Here is a 17,614-nt window from a genome sequence, read left to right on the forward strand (position 1 = left end):
TAGTGGTGTTCAGCGTAGTTTTTCTAACTTTACAGAATTCACTCTTCTGTTTTCACATGTTAAAAAATATGGTAGCTCCCTTTCTGAGATATCCCAGCTCTTCCTCTGCCCATCCTTATCTGAACCTTCTCTTTCCTTCTCCTTTCATTCCTTAATTTTCCCTACTGTGCTGAATTTTGATGCTATTCTATTCAACTTTGTCTCTACTCTGTAGTACCCTGTCCTGGTAGAGAACTCTAGCAGGTCTGTTTTGAGAATTCTCTGGAGCCAGACTGCTCTGTCCTCTTCTGTCTTTACCACGGACACACTGCACTTGCCTCATATTGGAGTGGGCAACCCCCCACTCTCATTTCAGCTACTGCTCTTAATATAGCCCACTACACTGTCTAGTAAACAGCTGGGGCTATTTTGGAGGTCCCCTGCTTTTAAGTTCAGTGAAATACTTTACTCACTCCCTCAGCTTACTCTTGCACAGACAGTAATACTATGGAGGTCTTGTGGCTGTTAGTGGTCTGCCCTTACCTGCTTTCATTTCTGGATGCCTGAGGTTAACTTTACGGTAAGTATTCAGATTTGCTATCTCGTTCCATTGGTTTTTTGGGGGGTATTCTGAGAGAGTCAAAAACCTACAGAGTGGCCATATTCACTTCCTAGTATCCCTCTCAAAGACAAATTTGAAGTTCAAACACAGCAATTATGTTGTTATAGTCATCATATACTTATCACTTTTTTTGACACTTATTTCTAATTATTTTTTAAACCATCCTGTTGTGAGTCATTTCATTCTTTTTTGCAACAAGGCAAAAAATTCTCTCACTCCATGATTTTAAAAAGTTCACTTTAATATATTCTTTAAATCTTTCCTGGTTTTCAACACTTATAAATGATTCCTGACTCACAATTCAGATAAGTTACAAATGTGTACACTTTTAAAAATTCCTTCAACTACCTAAGGCTCCCTGCTTCTACTAAGGTTTTAGAATGAGACCACTAGAAACCTAAATAATCTTCCAAACACAAGAATATATAAAGTATTTTTAAAAATCTGAACAGGACTTCCCTGGTGGCACAGTGGTTAAGAATCCGCCTGCCAATGCTAGGGACACGGGTTTGAGCCCTGGTCCAGGAAGATCCCACATGCCATGGAGCAACTAAGCCTGTGTGCCACAACTACTGAGCCCACATGCCATGACTACTGAAGCCCACATGCCTAGACCCCATGCTCTGCAACAAGAGAAGCCACCACAATGAGAAGCCTGCTCACCACAACTAGAGAAAGACCACACACAGCAACAAAGAGCCAACGCAGCCTAAATAAATAAATAAATAAATATTTTTTAAAAATCTGAACATACACAACATTGTAAATCAACTATACTTCAATAAAAAATTTTTTTTTTAATCTGAACATGATCTGAATAGAAATTCCATGTTTATGTATTATAACTTTGTCTTCTGTGAATACTGAGGTATAGCATACATGCAGTAGGTTTTCTCCTAGTCTAGGGGTCAGCAAACTAGAGTCCAATGGCTCAAAAAAAGTTTTACTGGAACACAATCATGCCATTCCCTTAGCTATTATATATAGCTTCTTTCACACCACAGCAGCAGAGGTAAATAGCTGCAACAGAGACATGGCCCACAAAGCCTAAAATATTTACGATCTGGCCCTTCGCAGAAAAAGCTGGCCAACCCTGTCCTGGTCTACAGATTTATCAAATGAGCTTCCACAAACAGCACCTGGGAGGTGGGTAAGTCTGAACAGGATGACTCTTTGTCACATTAGGTGCCCAGCACATTACAGAATGTTTAGCATCTCTGGCCCCCCAGGAACTAAAATGCTAGTAGTACTCCCAATCCCAGTGTTAACCAAAATTCTCCACACATTTCCAAACACTCTGGAAGAGAATGGAAGCACTATCCCTGGTTGAGAACCACTGCAGAACTAAATTAGCTCAGAGTAAAGAAGGAGAAGATACAACCCATAAATTCTAAGTGCCACCAAGATAGATGAGAAATGTCATTACCTTTTTAAAAAGCAAACTAAAAATCTATTCTTCTTCCCCTTTGACAGTTAAGCCAAAAATATGCTAACTTCTTAATAAAATTAAGCTTTATAATTTGATTACTACATCAAGATATCACAGGGTTGACTTAAAGTTTAAAAATAAATTTATAAGGTAATCTTACCGATTTGTTCCATCCAGATTTGATCTGTGGATGAAATTAAGTTTTGCATCTGCCCAATAAAGCTTCCGTTCCTTATAATCCAAAGTCAGTCCATTTGGCCAGTAAATTTCAGTGTTTATTATAATGAAGCGACTTGAACCATCCATTCCAGCACGTTCTATCTTTGGTACTTCTCCCCAGTCTGTCCAGTACATGAACCTAAAAATCATGAAAAATAAACCCATGACATAAGCAGGTTAACCACCAAGTATCTTATAATTATCACTATTGGATAAAGAAAGCTCTCTCAGGAACACTAAAACTGAAACTCCTAGAAACCGTTATCGAAATTTTAAGCATCTATCTTTTTGCCACCATGATGGTAATAACTGATTCAAGACAAGCATCATCAGGACGCAAAAACCATCTGATCAGTTTCTTTGGCAAAAAGGATACCTTACACTGTCTCAATGTATCTCCCCACAAATTATTTATTAATGACAAAGGGGAAAATGGTAACTTTAGAGAAAATAAACTTGGTGGACACCACCTTATCCACATCATCTAAATTAACATCATCAACACTGGCATCATATATGTGATATGCTGGGAAGAACATTCCATCTTCTTTTATATAAAAATTTATTTATTTTATTTTATTTTTGGCTGTGTTGGGTCTTCATTGCTGCACGCGAGCTCTTCTCTGGTTGTGGTGAGCAGGGGCTACTCTGTTGTGGTGCGTGGGCTTCTCATTGTGGTGGGTTCTCTTGTTGGGAGCGCAGGCTCTAGGTGCGCAGACTTCAGTAGTTGTGGCACACGGGCTCAGTAGTTGTGGCTCGCGGGCTCTAGAGTGCAGGCTCAGTAGTTGTGGCGCACGGGCTTAGATGCTGTGCAGAATGTGGGATCTTCCCGGACCAGGGCTCGAACCCATGTCTCTCGCATTGGCAGGCGGATTCTTAACCACTGCGCCACCAGGGAAGCCCCCATACCATCTCTTTTATGTATATTCTCTTACATATTATTTCTGTCCCAAAATGCATAACCTGAATAAAATTATTAAGGAAAGAGAGAGTACCAAATTAAAAAACATTCTACAAAACAACTGCCTTTGAAAATATCAATGTCATAAAAGTCAAAGAAAGGCAGATGAACTAAGCTAGGTAGGAGGAAAATAAAGAGACACAGTAAGGGACTTCCCTGGTGGTCCAGTGGTAAAGAATTCACCTTCCATGCAGGTGACGCGGGTTCGATCCCTGGTTGGGGAACTAAGATCCCACATGCCGCGGGGCAACTAAGCCCACGTGCCACAAACTACAAAGCCCACGTACCACTAGAGAAGAGAAAACCCCCAAGCCGCAACTAGAGAGAAGCTCCAACAGACCACGCAGTAACGAAAAAGATCCCGCATGCCTCCACAAAAAAATCCCGCGTGCTGCAACTAAGACCCAAAGCAGCCAAAAGAAAGAAAAATAAATAAACAAAGAGAGACACAGTAACTATATAAAGTGTATGATCCTGTACTGATCAGTTGGGGAATATGCTACAAAGACATTATTGGGAAACCTGGCAAAATTTGACAGCATGTCAAATTCTGTAATAGAAATGTACTAATGTTAATTTCCTAAATATGATCATTGTACTTTGGTTCCAATATTTCAAATAAATCATGACCAAAAACTTCCCTAATTTGATTTTTAAAATACTAGCCCATACATCCATGAGGTTTAATAAACTCCAAGTATGATAAACACAGAGATATACAACTATACACATCAGTTAAACTGCTGAAAGATAAAGGAATCGAGAGCACTAAGAAAATCAACTCATCACTTGCAAAGAAACCACAATATAACTAAGAGCTGATTTCTTATCAGAACAATGGAGGGCAGAAAGCAGTAGGATGACACACTAAAAGAAATTAAAATGTCAACCAAGAATCCTACATACAGCAAAACTATCTTTCCAAAATGAAGGTGAAATAAAGACATTCCCAGATAAACAAAGTGAGAGAATTTGTGGCATGCAGATCTGCCTTACAAGAGATACCAAAGATATTCTTCAGGCAAAAAAGAAGTGACCTAGATGTTAACTCAAATCCACATGAAGAAGCAAACAGTACTCATACAGATAATTATGTAGGTAATTATAAAAGACAGTACAAATATATTTTTCCCTTTTCTTCTCTTAATGGATTAAAAAGACAACTGCACAAAAAAGTAATTATAAACTTGTTTTATTGGGCTTGTAACATATAAACGTGTTATATATATATGGAAATAGTAGCATTAGGAAGGGAAAAGGGAAGCAAAATTGAGGCAAGTTACAGCCATTCTTTAGGCCTAGCCTAAATTCCTAGTTTCATCACCTCGTGTTCCCTACCTTGAATCCTACAGTTAGAGCCCCAAGTTGACAGATTGTTTCCTTCCCCTAACAGCCAACCATGAGTGACTTGGTATGGTACTCTGTTCATAAAGGCTGTGAAGCCTAGTCAAAGCTGTGGGGGGAAACTCAGTGATTTTTAGTCAATGACTTCTACTAAGAACCCAGGGGAATGAGCTAATGCAGGCCTGCCTTTGTTGACCCTACTCTAAACACAGCGACTACATGCTCTTCCCAAAAGACACCCTGAGTTTTTTGTCCCTATGTTTTCGCACATACTATTTTACTCCACCCTAATTTAAAAAGCTAATAACCACCATCAATAATTAACTCACAAAACTGCAGCTATTACACATTAACTTCTACTGAGATAGCTATAAATAATCATAAAATTAAACAAAATATATGAGGCAGCTGTTCTAGGAACTGAAAATAAGGTGGCACGAGACCACAAACCATGAGACAAAGGAAACTCACCAGGTGAGCTCCAAAAATCACCCTGACTCAACCTAGTGACAACTCCCCAACCAAAGTGTGGAAAGCTGAAACTGAAATTAGGAACAGTGGTCTCAACAAGCTTAAAGAGGCAGAGAGAATTTGGGGAAAAGAAAAGACTGGAATCTGCAGGGCCCCAAAGAGGAGAAAGTTACATTGGTGTAGGTGGGGGAGACTCATGGGGGATCCCCATGAGTCCTTGGACCAAGAACCAGGCTGTGCACGCTCAGGATCCTCAAGGATTATCAGGTTGAGAACAGAACTAAAATGCCAGAAGTCAAGCAATGCGGGTGGTCTTACATGTTCTGCCAAGACAGAGTAAAGAGCATCAACACCACACTGGACATTCAGCTGAGACACCTCAAAGGGCTGAATCCAGACCACACCCTAGGGCAGTGGTTCTCAAAGTGTGATCCAAAGATCCCTGGACAGACTTCCCTGGTGGCTCAGTGGTTAAGAATCTGCCTGCCAATGCAGGGGACACGGGTTCGAGCCCTGGTCCAGGAAGATCCCACATGCCGTGGAGCAACTAAGCCCATGCACCACAACTACTGAGCCCGCATGCCACAACTACTGAAGCCCATGCGTCTAGAGCCCATGCTCCGCAACAAGAAAAGCCACTGCAATGAGAAGCCCGCACACCGCAACGAAGAGTAGCCCCCGCTCGCCACAACTAGAGAAAGCCCGCGCGCAGCAACGAAGACCCAACGCAACCATAAATAAATAAATAAAGTTATTTAAAAAAAAAAAAAAGATCCCTGGAGATCTTCGGAATCCTTTCAGGAGGTCTACAGGGTCAAAACTGTTTTCATAATATTGCTAAGTTTTATGTATTTATTTAGCCTTGTTCACTTTCATCCTGGAGGTTTTTCATGGATACATACAAGGTGTGGTGATGACTTCACCCTGATGGCTCATGGAATGTATACCTATTATATTTTCCATAAGCTTCTAAGGTAGGTTTTGGAAATAACTATATACATGTTCCGAGATTAACTCAGTTCCCAGCACTTTTGCACTCTTACTAGCTACCTTTGATTATACCTGCTATAATCTCTGTACCTCATTATCATCTAAAAACTTGTTACTTTTGAAGTCTTGAAATTTTACTGTGCCCAGAGCAAAAACACATCAAGGAGCAAATACACTGCTTTGTTTTACAATATTTCTTAACTTTAAGTTTTTATTTTAAACTGTTTTTATTTTGAAATTTACTAGTATTCTATTTTAAAATAAAAGAAAATTTACTTATATTTGTCTAGTATTTAAGAATGGACCACTGGCTTATAAAGGAGAGATGAGAAAACGCACTTCTTCAACCCACAGCTATACTGCCTACATTTAAAGATGTTAAAAAAGATGATACTGATCTATCAGAGAGAGTTCTCTGACTCTAAGAAGGGATGAAATCTACTCCAAGACCCTGAGCAAAACTGTAAATGAAAAAGTATTACAAAAGCAATCTTTCCATTGGCTTATACACGCTATCTTTTTGTGAATAGTATTATGGTTCCAGTTAAGCTGAGGCATTGAGACAATCATTCAGAGTTTAAAGAAAAATAAATTGCAGAGTTTAAATGTAAATATGACCTCATTAAAAGCCAAACAATGTTTATTACAGCTTTCCAGCTGGAGAAACTCACAAAAACAGAGACTCATAAAGCTTTCTCCAGTCAACATTACTGAATTCCTCCCAGAGGAAAAACCAATAAAAGAAATCATAGTGCCACCAATTTCCAAAGCTACAGTAACAGAAAATTAAAATTTAGCTGCAAACATGAAGATGGAAGTTAATGTCATCTAAGAAACTGTGCTTTTGCCTTATATATGACTAAATTTAAGGATATGGCCGGACTTACTGTTTTGTTTGTTCATCACGTGTCAGTACCAACTAATCATCCAAGATCTTCTATGTGAATGTTTACAACAATAAATGTAAGTGGTGCTGAAATATTCAAAGTGTTGAATAACTTTTTTGAATTGCACAGATTACCCTGAACTACCTACCTGTGCTGATATTTGCACTGATAGTCCAAAAGCAATGGTGGGTAAGACTGCAGGGAGTGGCAACCAACTGTACTAACAGTCACTATATTTATTCTTCACCACATACAAAAGAAAAGTCAGTCTCAATGAACAATGACATTGGTAAGGCAGAAAATTATTAATTTCATTAGAGCTTGACCTCTGATTACACATTTAATATTCTGTGTGACAAAATAGGATCTACAGAGAAAGTACTTTTGCTGCATATGAATGTAGAATGGTTGTCTTGAGAAAAAGCACTTGGCCAACTGAGCTAGCTGCTTTTTTCATGGAACACCATGTTTACTTTAAAAAAAAAAAAAAGAATGACAAACTATGGTTAATAAAACTTAGGTATCAGGCAGATACTTTCTTGGAAATACGTGAAATGACCTTGTCACTTCAATTTGTTGCCAATAACAAAATCTGAGCTTTCCGTGTTCAATCTGTTGTAGTACATTATATATATCTGACAAAGGACTTATATCTGTAATGTATGAAGAACTCCTAAAACTCAATAAGACAACCCAATTAAAAACTGGGCAAAAGATCTGAACAGACACATCAACAAAAGACATACAAAGGCAAATAAGCATACAAAAAGACAGTCAACATAATTATTCATCACGGAAATGAAAATTAAAACTATAGTGAGGTATCACTACAGATCTAGTAAGATGGCTAAACTTTAAAAAATGGACAGTACAAAGTACTAGCAAAGATGCAGCGCAACTGAAACTCTTGTACACTGCTAGTGTTAATGCAAAATGGCACATCTACTTTGGAGAACCGTTTGGCAGTTTCTTACATTAAACATTCCCTAAGATCTAGTAACCCCACTCTCGGGTATTTACTCAAGAGAAATTAAATACGTATTCACACAAAAACCTGTATGAAAATGTCTATAGCAGATGTATTCATAGTCACCAAAAACTACTGAATATTCTTCAAATGGGGAATGGATAAACTATGGTACATTCGAACAACAGAATACTCTCAGGATTAATAAAAAGAACCACTGTAATAAAAATAAAAGTGCAAAAAAAAAAAAGGAAAACTATTTTAGCTGTTAGAAGTCAGAATAATGGTTACTTCTGGGGGAAGGAGTAGAGAATGAGGGGACTTCTAGAATGCTGGTATTGTACTCTTTTCTTATCTATATGCTGTTCACATCGGTGTGTTCACATTTATAAACTTAATTTGCTTTATATATATGATTTGCACATTTTCTCTATCTGTGTTATAATTTAATAAATGTTTATATTTTTAGGAAAAAAGAGCCACTGAAATACACAATAAACACATATAAACTTCACATGCTTTACGGCAAGAGAAAGAAGCTGGATTCAAACACTACACGACATGATTCCATTTATGTTACATTCTGGAAAAAACAAAACTGTACAGAGTCCGAAAACACATCAGTGGTTACCTAGAGCTGCAGGTGGAGGGGAAGGTTGATAACAAAAAGCCAAGAATATATTTTGGGGGGTCGTGGAATTGTTCTATATTTTAATTATGGTAGTGATTACCCAAATGTAAGCATTTGTCTAAATTCAGAACTGCCACCCAAAAAAGTGTAAATTTACAGTGTGCAAATTTTACTTTAACTTTTTTAATGGGTAGAAGGCATCATTTAATACTTCACAAAAGATACATAAATGGCCAATTGGCACATAAAAAGATGCTCAATCTCATCAATCATCAGGGAAATGAAAATTAAATCAGTAATAAGATATCACTTCACACCCACTAGAATGGCTAACATTAAAAAGGCCAACAATACCAAGTGTTGGTAAGGATACAGCAACTGGAACTCTCATACACTGCTCGTATAATCACTTCGGAAAATAGTTTGGCAGCTTCTTACAAAATTAAATGTACACTTAACCCTATGAACCAGTAATTCTAGTTCTAGGTATTTACTCAAGAGAAATAAAAACATACCCACACAATGATCTATACATGTAAGTTCACAGAAGTTTTATTCATAATAACCAAAAACTGGAAATAAATCAAATGCCCGTCAATAGGATGATTAACAAACTCTGGTATATTCATAAAATGGAATACTACTCAACAATGTAAAATAACTACTCACATATTCAACAAGGATGTATTTTTTTAAATAATGGTAAACAAAATAACCCAGACTCAAAAGAGTACCTACAGAATGACTCCATTATATGAAGTTTTAGATTCAGCAAAACTAATCTATAGTGACAGACATCAGATCAGTAGTTATCGTGGTGAAAGTAGGAGCTGACTTGAAAGGGACTAAGGCAGCTTTCTGGAGTGATGTGATAAAATGGGGTTTTTCTGGAGATAATGGTTGATACACACATTTATCAAAACTCATCAAGCTATAAATGCTAAAATATACATTTTTTGCATATAAATTATATCTCAAGAAAGTTGCTTATAACACAAATAAGAATCAAGAGACTTTTTTTTTTTTTTTCATTACGCGGGCCTCTCACCACTGCGGCCTCTCCCGTTGCGGAGCACAGGCTCCAGACGCACAGGCTCAGCGGCCATGGCTCACAGGCCCAGCTGCTCCGCAGCATGCGGGATCCTCCCCAACCGGGGCACGAACCTGTGTCCCCTGCATCAGCAGGCGTACTCTCAACCACTGCGCCACCAGGGAAACCCCAAAGAGACTATTTTTAAAGTTAATGCAAAGGTAGCTTCTTTTCTGTAGAAGGCTTTCCTAGCTTGCCTAGACAAAGTAGAGTTACTCCCTCCTATGTGCTCCTATAGCTTGTTTCGCTGTGCTCTAATACTTATCACAGTTTGTAGACAAATTATGAAGAACTCATATGGGCTGACCATAAGCAATTTGCACACTATCAAATGGATATAACAAATAAGTGCCGTTGTCCTTCCTGTATAATATAATTTACATAGGTCTCACAATTGCCACTAAGCTTGTCTAAAGAAGCACTAAACTTACAAGAACTCAGTGTCTAGTTTACGGTGTAATAAAAAGTTGTCACAAATGAATTAGTCAGCTCAACAAGAATTTTAGTAATAAATAAAATTATATGCATGCCACTGCTCAAAGCTAATAAATAACTCTTCCAGTACTCAACCCTAAGAAATATATCATGTCATGTTACTTCACGGGTCACATTCAGGTAAAGGCTTCAACTACAACAAATGAAACAGAAATCTGTCAGGTGAGAATCTGATAAAAATTTAGAATTTTTAATTGAAGCTTGCTGGTATTTTCATTTGTTCAAATATTTAAAATTTAAAGTAATAAATTTCATCTATAAATACTGAACATTTGCATTTGTTATTTAATTAAACTTTAAGCTAAAAACTCATTACATACTTAATACAGAAAGGGAAAGAGGAACAGGCAGCAGAAAAACACAAATATTTTATAAGTTACCAAGATACTATTTAATTTTTTTAATGTTCTGACCACCTATTAGGAGCTTAGCATCATGCTTGACATGGTAATACAAAAATAAGCAAGGCAAAACTACTGTCCTTAGGAAACTTGCAATCCAGGCAAGGAATGATTAACTATTATCAAGAGAGGTATGAACAGGCTGCTGTAAGAGGACTGGGAATTGATACCCAATCGAGCCAGTGAATGTAAGAGTTCTCAACAAAAGCTCACCAGAGGAAGTAATACTTTTATTTAGGCAGTTGCCAAAACGGGAAACAGTGTTCCAGGAAGAAGACACAGCTTATGCAAAGGACACAAAAAGTCATGACATATTTGAGAAATAGCAAGATCAGCAGAGCTGCAGGATACTGTGTATTGTGGAGGACACAAGGCAACAAAAGTCCCACAGATGGGATCTATTTTGCTGTGCTAAGAAGCTTGGACTGCATAGCCTATAAGGGATGAGAAGTTACTTAAGACTAGTAAGCAGAAAAGTAAAGTGCTTATTATCCTTTTACAAATTACAAAAGATTATCCTTTTACAAATCACTGTTGATAATACTGAGGGACTGACTAGAGGGGGAAGAAATTAGAGAAAGAGAAGTAAGGAACAAAACTCAGATATTCCAAATGAGAACTGATGAAGATAAAAGTTGAGGAATGGATCAACAAGGGAGAAGAAAGATAAAGGACAGACTAGGATGGCTCCCAAGATTTGGCAAATGTGAGTAAGTCCATATTGGTGTCATTCAACAAAATACGGAATAGAGACAGAGTTTAGGGGGCAACATGCTGAGTTCAGAAAAAGATGAAACGAGCACACTGACATCATTGTTCTTCCTTCCATATCCAAAGAACCAGCCAAAAGAGTAACAAAAAAAAATAGTGTAAAAATTAAGGAAGACTTGGACAGAAAATAAAATAAAAAGGATGTTATCAGTCAATGCACTTGGACTATAGTAACAAGGCAAAAGAAACTACAATTAAGAGTTGCATATAAAACCAAGCCAACCCCAAAGTGTAAGCAAGAGTCATGCCACATTCTAAGAACATGATGTGACAGATGTTAAGGTAAAATCTAACTATAAAGAGCCATGGATCCTCAAAAACATTTTCTTGCCATAAAATTTGTTTTGAGAAAGTTTCTAAAATCACTGGGACTAAAGCCAGTGAAAAAAATTATGACTTAATGAAAGTGAAAAGAAAAGGGTCATGCAGAATTCATACACCCTTCACCTTCCTCATCCCTGAACCAGTTCTGTTTTACTTTGATTATAGTAGGTTAGGCTTTTCAGTGAAGAAAAGGTTGGAGAATTCAATAATATCTTTCCTGACAGAACTATCATAACGTCCTACGGAAAAACCGGAATGAACTTTTTGGCCAACCCAATACAAAGAGGAAAAAAAAATGTGAAGAAATCTGCTATACTTCCCGTGTTTTCCCTCTCCTTGATTATTTGTGTTAGTATCATATTTTAACTATATGTGGTGATTACTGGAGGATAATGAAAGCATTTGTTTTGGATGATTTGTTTTTACAGAGAACATACAGTAACCAAATCAAAAGAAAAGATTCTATTATTGAGGAACAGGAAAGACCATGGGTTCTATTAAATACAACCTTGCTCTGACAATATGCATCATAATGGAATTCTGCATGTGCATGTATAAACTGATTATCCTGGAGAAAAATGATCCTTAGGCACCCAGTCTAGCTGACAAATTTAAGAGTTAGTGGACACAATACTAAGAATATATTTCATTCAGAAACAACATTGATATAACACTACTGGAAGGTATAGCTTATAAGCCTGAAATAAACAGCACGCTAAATCAATTTAATTCCCTACTGTTACCGAAGAAAATGTTAACTATAGCAATTTTGACAAATTGCTGTTATCCACATTCCTCTTTCTGAAGAAAACAAGGTGATGCATTTTGAGCTCCTTTAAGTATAATAAAAATGATATATTAACTGTCTGGAATGCCACCCTCCTCCTTCTAGACACTCATACACACCCTGATTCTTCAGGACAGTTCAAATGTCACCACACCTTGGTGAAAGCGTTTCATGACTCCCTCAAGCACACTCTCCTCTGTGCTCCTCCAGTGCTCTGTACATCTCAAACACATATGATAACCAGGACTGTTTACACGTTTCCCACGCCTCTAGATTCCAGGCCCTTGTTTTATTCATAGTTGTATCCCCTATCCTAAAACCATCTAATATAATGGCAAGCATATTTATAGTCAGTACTCCAAAGTTTAATAATGGTCTGCATTCACCTGCTCCTGGACCAGAATCTTGTATGTGGGTCTTATTACAGAGACCACATCCTTGAAAAATACAGGTAGAATTTTATTTTAATGTGTATACCCTTATTCCTATACTATGCTCCAGTTACAAGCTATTTGTTATTCCTTGAATGTGCAATGAATGGCAGGACAGAGTTTGGCATACAGTGTCCCTACTGACTAAGAACTATTACCCATTTCCATACCTTGTTCCTCTGGCCAACAACTGCTCAGCTAGAAAGCACCAACCTGAAATAGCCGCCCGAGTAAAACTGATAACTCTCTCCACTGTACAGATTCCCATAGCAATACCTATAAAGCTTTATTATACAACATTATTTCCCTAAATTTAAAACTGGCTTATACCTAATAAATATATAATTAGTCTCTCTTCTATGCACATTTTGCTATTAGGTCACCTCAGATACTAGAATATCCCATTGCTCAAACCTAAAAACTACACATAGAGCTTCACTGACTTTTTTTTTTAATGGCCTGGTGAAGAGAATAAAGGTAAAATTATTTCAGTCGTGCCCTATGAGGACTTCAATTACATGTCTGATGTATTACAGGAATCCCAAAATTAGTTTTTGAGGAGAATCTTGCCCTTGCCCTTGAGTACTCAGTTCACATCTCTAGCTCACCTTACCTGCTTCTACTGAACTGCACTGTGCCCTGACACTGCAGCACAAAGACCAAATAAACGTGTCACTGACGATACTACAAGGGTGTTGTTCTCTACTTTATACAGCAGCTTCTTTATGAGGACTAATGGGGGTAGAAACTGGTTTCACTAACAGGAGTAAAGATGATTTCTCAGCGAATGGCATTACTCTTATAATCAGTAGTTTCTTCTTTAGATTGGCTTAGATAATTCCTAAGGCCCACTCCAGTTATAAAATTTATATTTCTATTAACTATCTTCTTTTATATCTATCATCACACTCCATTCATTCTTTCAACATGAGAAAGGAAAAAAAATACAGTATTCAAAGTACAGCAAAAATATGGACTAATCCTATGACCATTCACTTACAAAATGTTCTGTCATGGATAGCTGGCATTTTAGGGGGCTATCCAGCATCTAGACTACCTTACTATGGTTGAAGAATCCTCTACCTTATGAGACAGAACCACTACCTGAAACTAAAGAAACTGAAAACACCAGCTACTTTCTTTCCAAACCTTCCTTGCAATTGCGACAAGAGCATAAGATCTGGGTTTTACCAGTCAGACACACCAAGGAAAGGAGGAGGTAGAGGCAGGAGAGGAGGAAGCAACAGCTGCAGCAGCAAGGACTACAGCAATCCATTCTGGTGAGGCTGCGGGTAACAGCAAAGGCTAATTAAACCCAGTTTAAGTTCATTCATCCTTCTTTAATCCAGTTTTACAAGGGAGCACTGGCAGTTTACGGACTACCTGTTGCCTCATGTCAGTGAGAGAGTACAAACAGTGGTAAGCATGCCACCTAACAGTGGTGCCTTCACCGGACCAGGTCTGTGCTATGATTTGCAGCAGAGTCCCTGGATGTAGATTCCAAGCTTGGTAATTCTACCATTTATGAAGTTCTATGAGTAAGCCAACATCCTCTTTAAAAATATTTTTTCTGTTTAAAGTAGAAGGGTTTCTATTCCTTAAAACTATGAACACTAACACACATTTTTAGATCCAAATGCCATCACTTAAAAGTTTAGACAAAGTCACTTCAACTCTTGTCCCAACAAAGCCTCATATCTTAGACCTCCCCCCACCTCCGCTATCTTAGAAATGGCATGTTTCAAAAATCTCACAACTCTTCCCTCAATCTACTGTGACTCCTCTCATTAAGGGCCAATGTCAACATTCATGAGAATGACTGGCAGAAAACTCAGGCAAATCACATCCTGAACCTTCCACCTGTACACTTACCTAAAACAGTATCTTGATGAAAACTGATATAAAGGGAACAATTTGTGACAGATGGAAAAGCCAACTTAACATCAAAATATGACACTTACGTCACCAGAAACAATGAAACAATGAGGCATAAAAGAAAATTCAACTGAACTGTCTGCTTTATCTACACATTTACAACTTCAAAATCCAATAATCACCAATACATAATGACCATGAGATAACCAGTACTTGAATATTCAGAAACCAGAACTGTATGCATAATTTACAGTTATGGTATGGCCTGAATGTTCCCCTGCCCCCCAAGATCATATGTTGAAATCCTAACTCCCAAGGTGATGGTATTAGGAGGTATGGCCTCTGGGGTGATTAGGTCATGAGGTTGGAGCCCTCGTGAATGGAATTAATGCCCTTATTTAAAAGGCCCAAGAAAGCTCCCTTGCCCCCTCTACCATGTGCAGTTACAGTGAAAAAACAGCCGACTAGGAAGGAGGCCCGCCCCTGACACCAAACCTGCCAGTGCCTTGATCCTGGACATCATAACCTTCAGAACTGTGAGAAATAAATTTCTGTTGTTTATAAGCCACCAGTTATGGTATACTGTTACAGAAGCCCAAACGGACTAATACAAGTTACCTTAAGTGCAATGTTTCTTAGATTATGCACACGCTTCCCCACACAAACACACTAATAAAAACAACAACAACATTAATACCACCACCATCAACAACAGCAGCAGCATCAACAGCATGAAACACCTAAAGCATACATTTTTTTAACCCTGGCAGCATTTGAGAATGACCTGAAAAACTCATTAAAAATATCAGTAACTTGGGTTCCTCCATCAGAGATTCTGATTAAATTGGTCTGGATTGGGGCCCAGGCATCAATATTGTCTAAAAGCTCCCAAAGGAATATTAGTGCACTCAGGGTTTAGAAAGAGTAAAGAGGAGTCTGACTTTCTCAAGCACCTGTTTATCCATAGCACGCTGTTCCTGTACAGGTGTTGTTAATGTGTTTAAATCATTAACCAGCTGACCCTAAATATTAGCTAATAATTAGCCTCAGTTGGCACTCAGGCCTTAAGCTGTGGAAGACCACAAAACGAAACAAAGTGCCAAACGAATTCCTTCCCACACACAACACTTCCGTATTTCTTTCAAAAGTTTTATAATTTAAGAAATGGTATTTTGAAAGTTCACAATTACTGTTTAAAATTCTACTAAGAATAAATATACAAACATCTGTGAGGATAAAATGAATTTTCAAATTTCTTCTAAAACTTTTCAAGCTTTTGACAAACAATTCTTTATATACATATGGTGGCAACTCTTCATTGGAGGTTTTAATTTGTAAATTCATTCAATATATTACACACAACGGGGTTTCATTTTACTTATAAGATATAAACATATAGAATATTATAATAAATGTCCTTAAAAAACTTTCGTCTTCAGTTTAGAAGATGCTGCCAAAATGGTAAAAGATGGATTATGTTAGGCTAGCAAGAAATTTTCATCAAAATGTGTAATATAAATAGTATAGTCATCGTGACATTGTGTTATTTTGACACTGGTTGACTTGCATCTACCCTTAGCTATGCTAAATAAATCTGAAAAGATCACAAAACTAATGTTTTTTCTAAATAATTAAGGATTTTTTACTTTTTCCTTCATGCAGGTTCAGTCCAGTAAGAGATCAATATTTAAAAAGCTGTCATCCACTCTTGCCACTTTTATTCAACATACTTTTGGAAGTCCTAGCCATGGCAATCCGAAAAAAAAAAAAAAAAGAAATAAAAGGAATTCAAATTGGAAAAGAAGTAAAACTGTCACTGTTTGCAGATGACATGATGAAACTGTCACTGTTTGCAGATGACATGATACTTACTATACATAGAAAATCCTAAAGATGCTACCAGAAAACTACCAGAGCTCATCAATGAATTTAGTAAAGTTGCAGGATACAAAATCAATACACAGAAATCTTATTCCTGTACACTAACAACGAAAGATCAGAAATTAAAGAAACGATCCCATCTACCATCATATCAAAAAGAATAAAATACCTAGGAATAAACCTATGTAAGGAGACAAAAACATGCGTACTCTGAAAATTGTTAAGACGTTAATGAAAGAAATTGAAGATAACACAGACAGATGGAAAGATATACCATGTTCTTGGATTGGAAAAATCAATATTGTGAAAATGAGTATACTACCCAAGGCAATCAACAGATCCAATGCAATCCTTATCAAATTACCAATGGCATTTTTCACAGAACTAAAACAAAAAAATCTTAAAATTTGTATGGAGACACAAAAGACTCCAAATAGCCAAAATAATCCTGAGAAACAAAAACAGACCTGGAGGAATCAGGCTTGCTGGCTTCATACTGTACTACACGGCTACAGTCATCAAAACAGTATGGTACTGGCACAAAAACAGAAATATAGATCAATGGAACAGGATAGAAAGCCCAGAAATAAACCCTCGCACCTATGGTCAATTAATCTATGACAAAGGAGGCAAGATGATACAACTGAAGAAAGACAGTCTTTTCAACAAATGGTGCTGGGAAAACCAGACAGCTGCATGTAAAAAAAACAAAAAAAAGATTAGAACATCATTTAACACCATACACGAAAATAAACTCAAAATGGATTAAAGACCTAAATGTAAGACTGGACACTATAAAACTCTTAGAGGAAAACATAGGCAGAACACTCAGACATAAATCACAGCAATATCTTTTTTGGGCCGTCTCCTAGAGTAATGGAAATAAAAACAAAAATAACAAATGGACCTAATTAAATTCAAAAGCTTCTGCACAGCAAAGGAAACCACAGACAAAACAAAAAATATAACCCACAGAATAGGAGAAAATATTTGCAAACAGTGCAACTGACCATGGATTAGTCTCCCAAATTTATAGACAGCTCATTCAGCTCTATATCA

At 37.3% G+C, this 17,614-nt stretch overlaps 1 protein-coding gene across 3 annotated transcripts in view; it reads right to left on the bottom strand.

The window, feature by feature from the left end:
- Positions 1-17,614, bottom strand: part of LRP6 (LDL receptor related protein 6) — a 173,075-nt gene that overhangs the window by 100,252 nt on the left and 55,209 nt on the right. For all 3 annotated transcript variants that reach the window (XM_033408194.2, XM_033408195.2, XM_004281142.4), the window contains exon 3: positions 2,191-2,388. In XM_033408194.2, coding sequence (XP_033264085.1) covers positions 2,191-2,388 — 198 coding nt within the window. The remainder of the gene's footprint in view (positions 1-2,190; positions 2,389-17,614) is intronic.

This window comes from Orcinus orca, chromosome 11, assembly GCF_937001465.1.
Source record: "Orcinus orca chromosome 11, mOrcOrc1.1, whole genome shotgun sequence".
In the NCBI taxonomy this organism is placed as follows: domain Eukaryota; kingdom Metazoa; phylum Chordata; class Mammalia; order Artiodactyla; family Delphinidae; genus Orcinus; species Orcinus orca.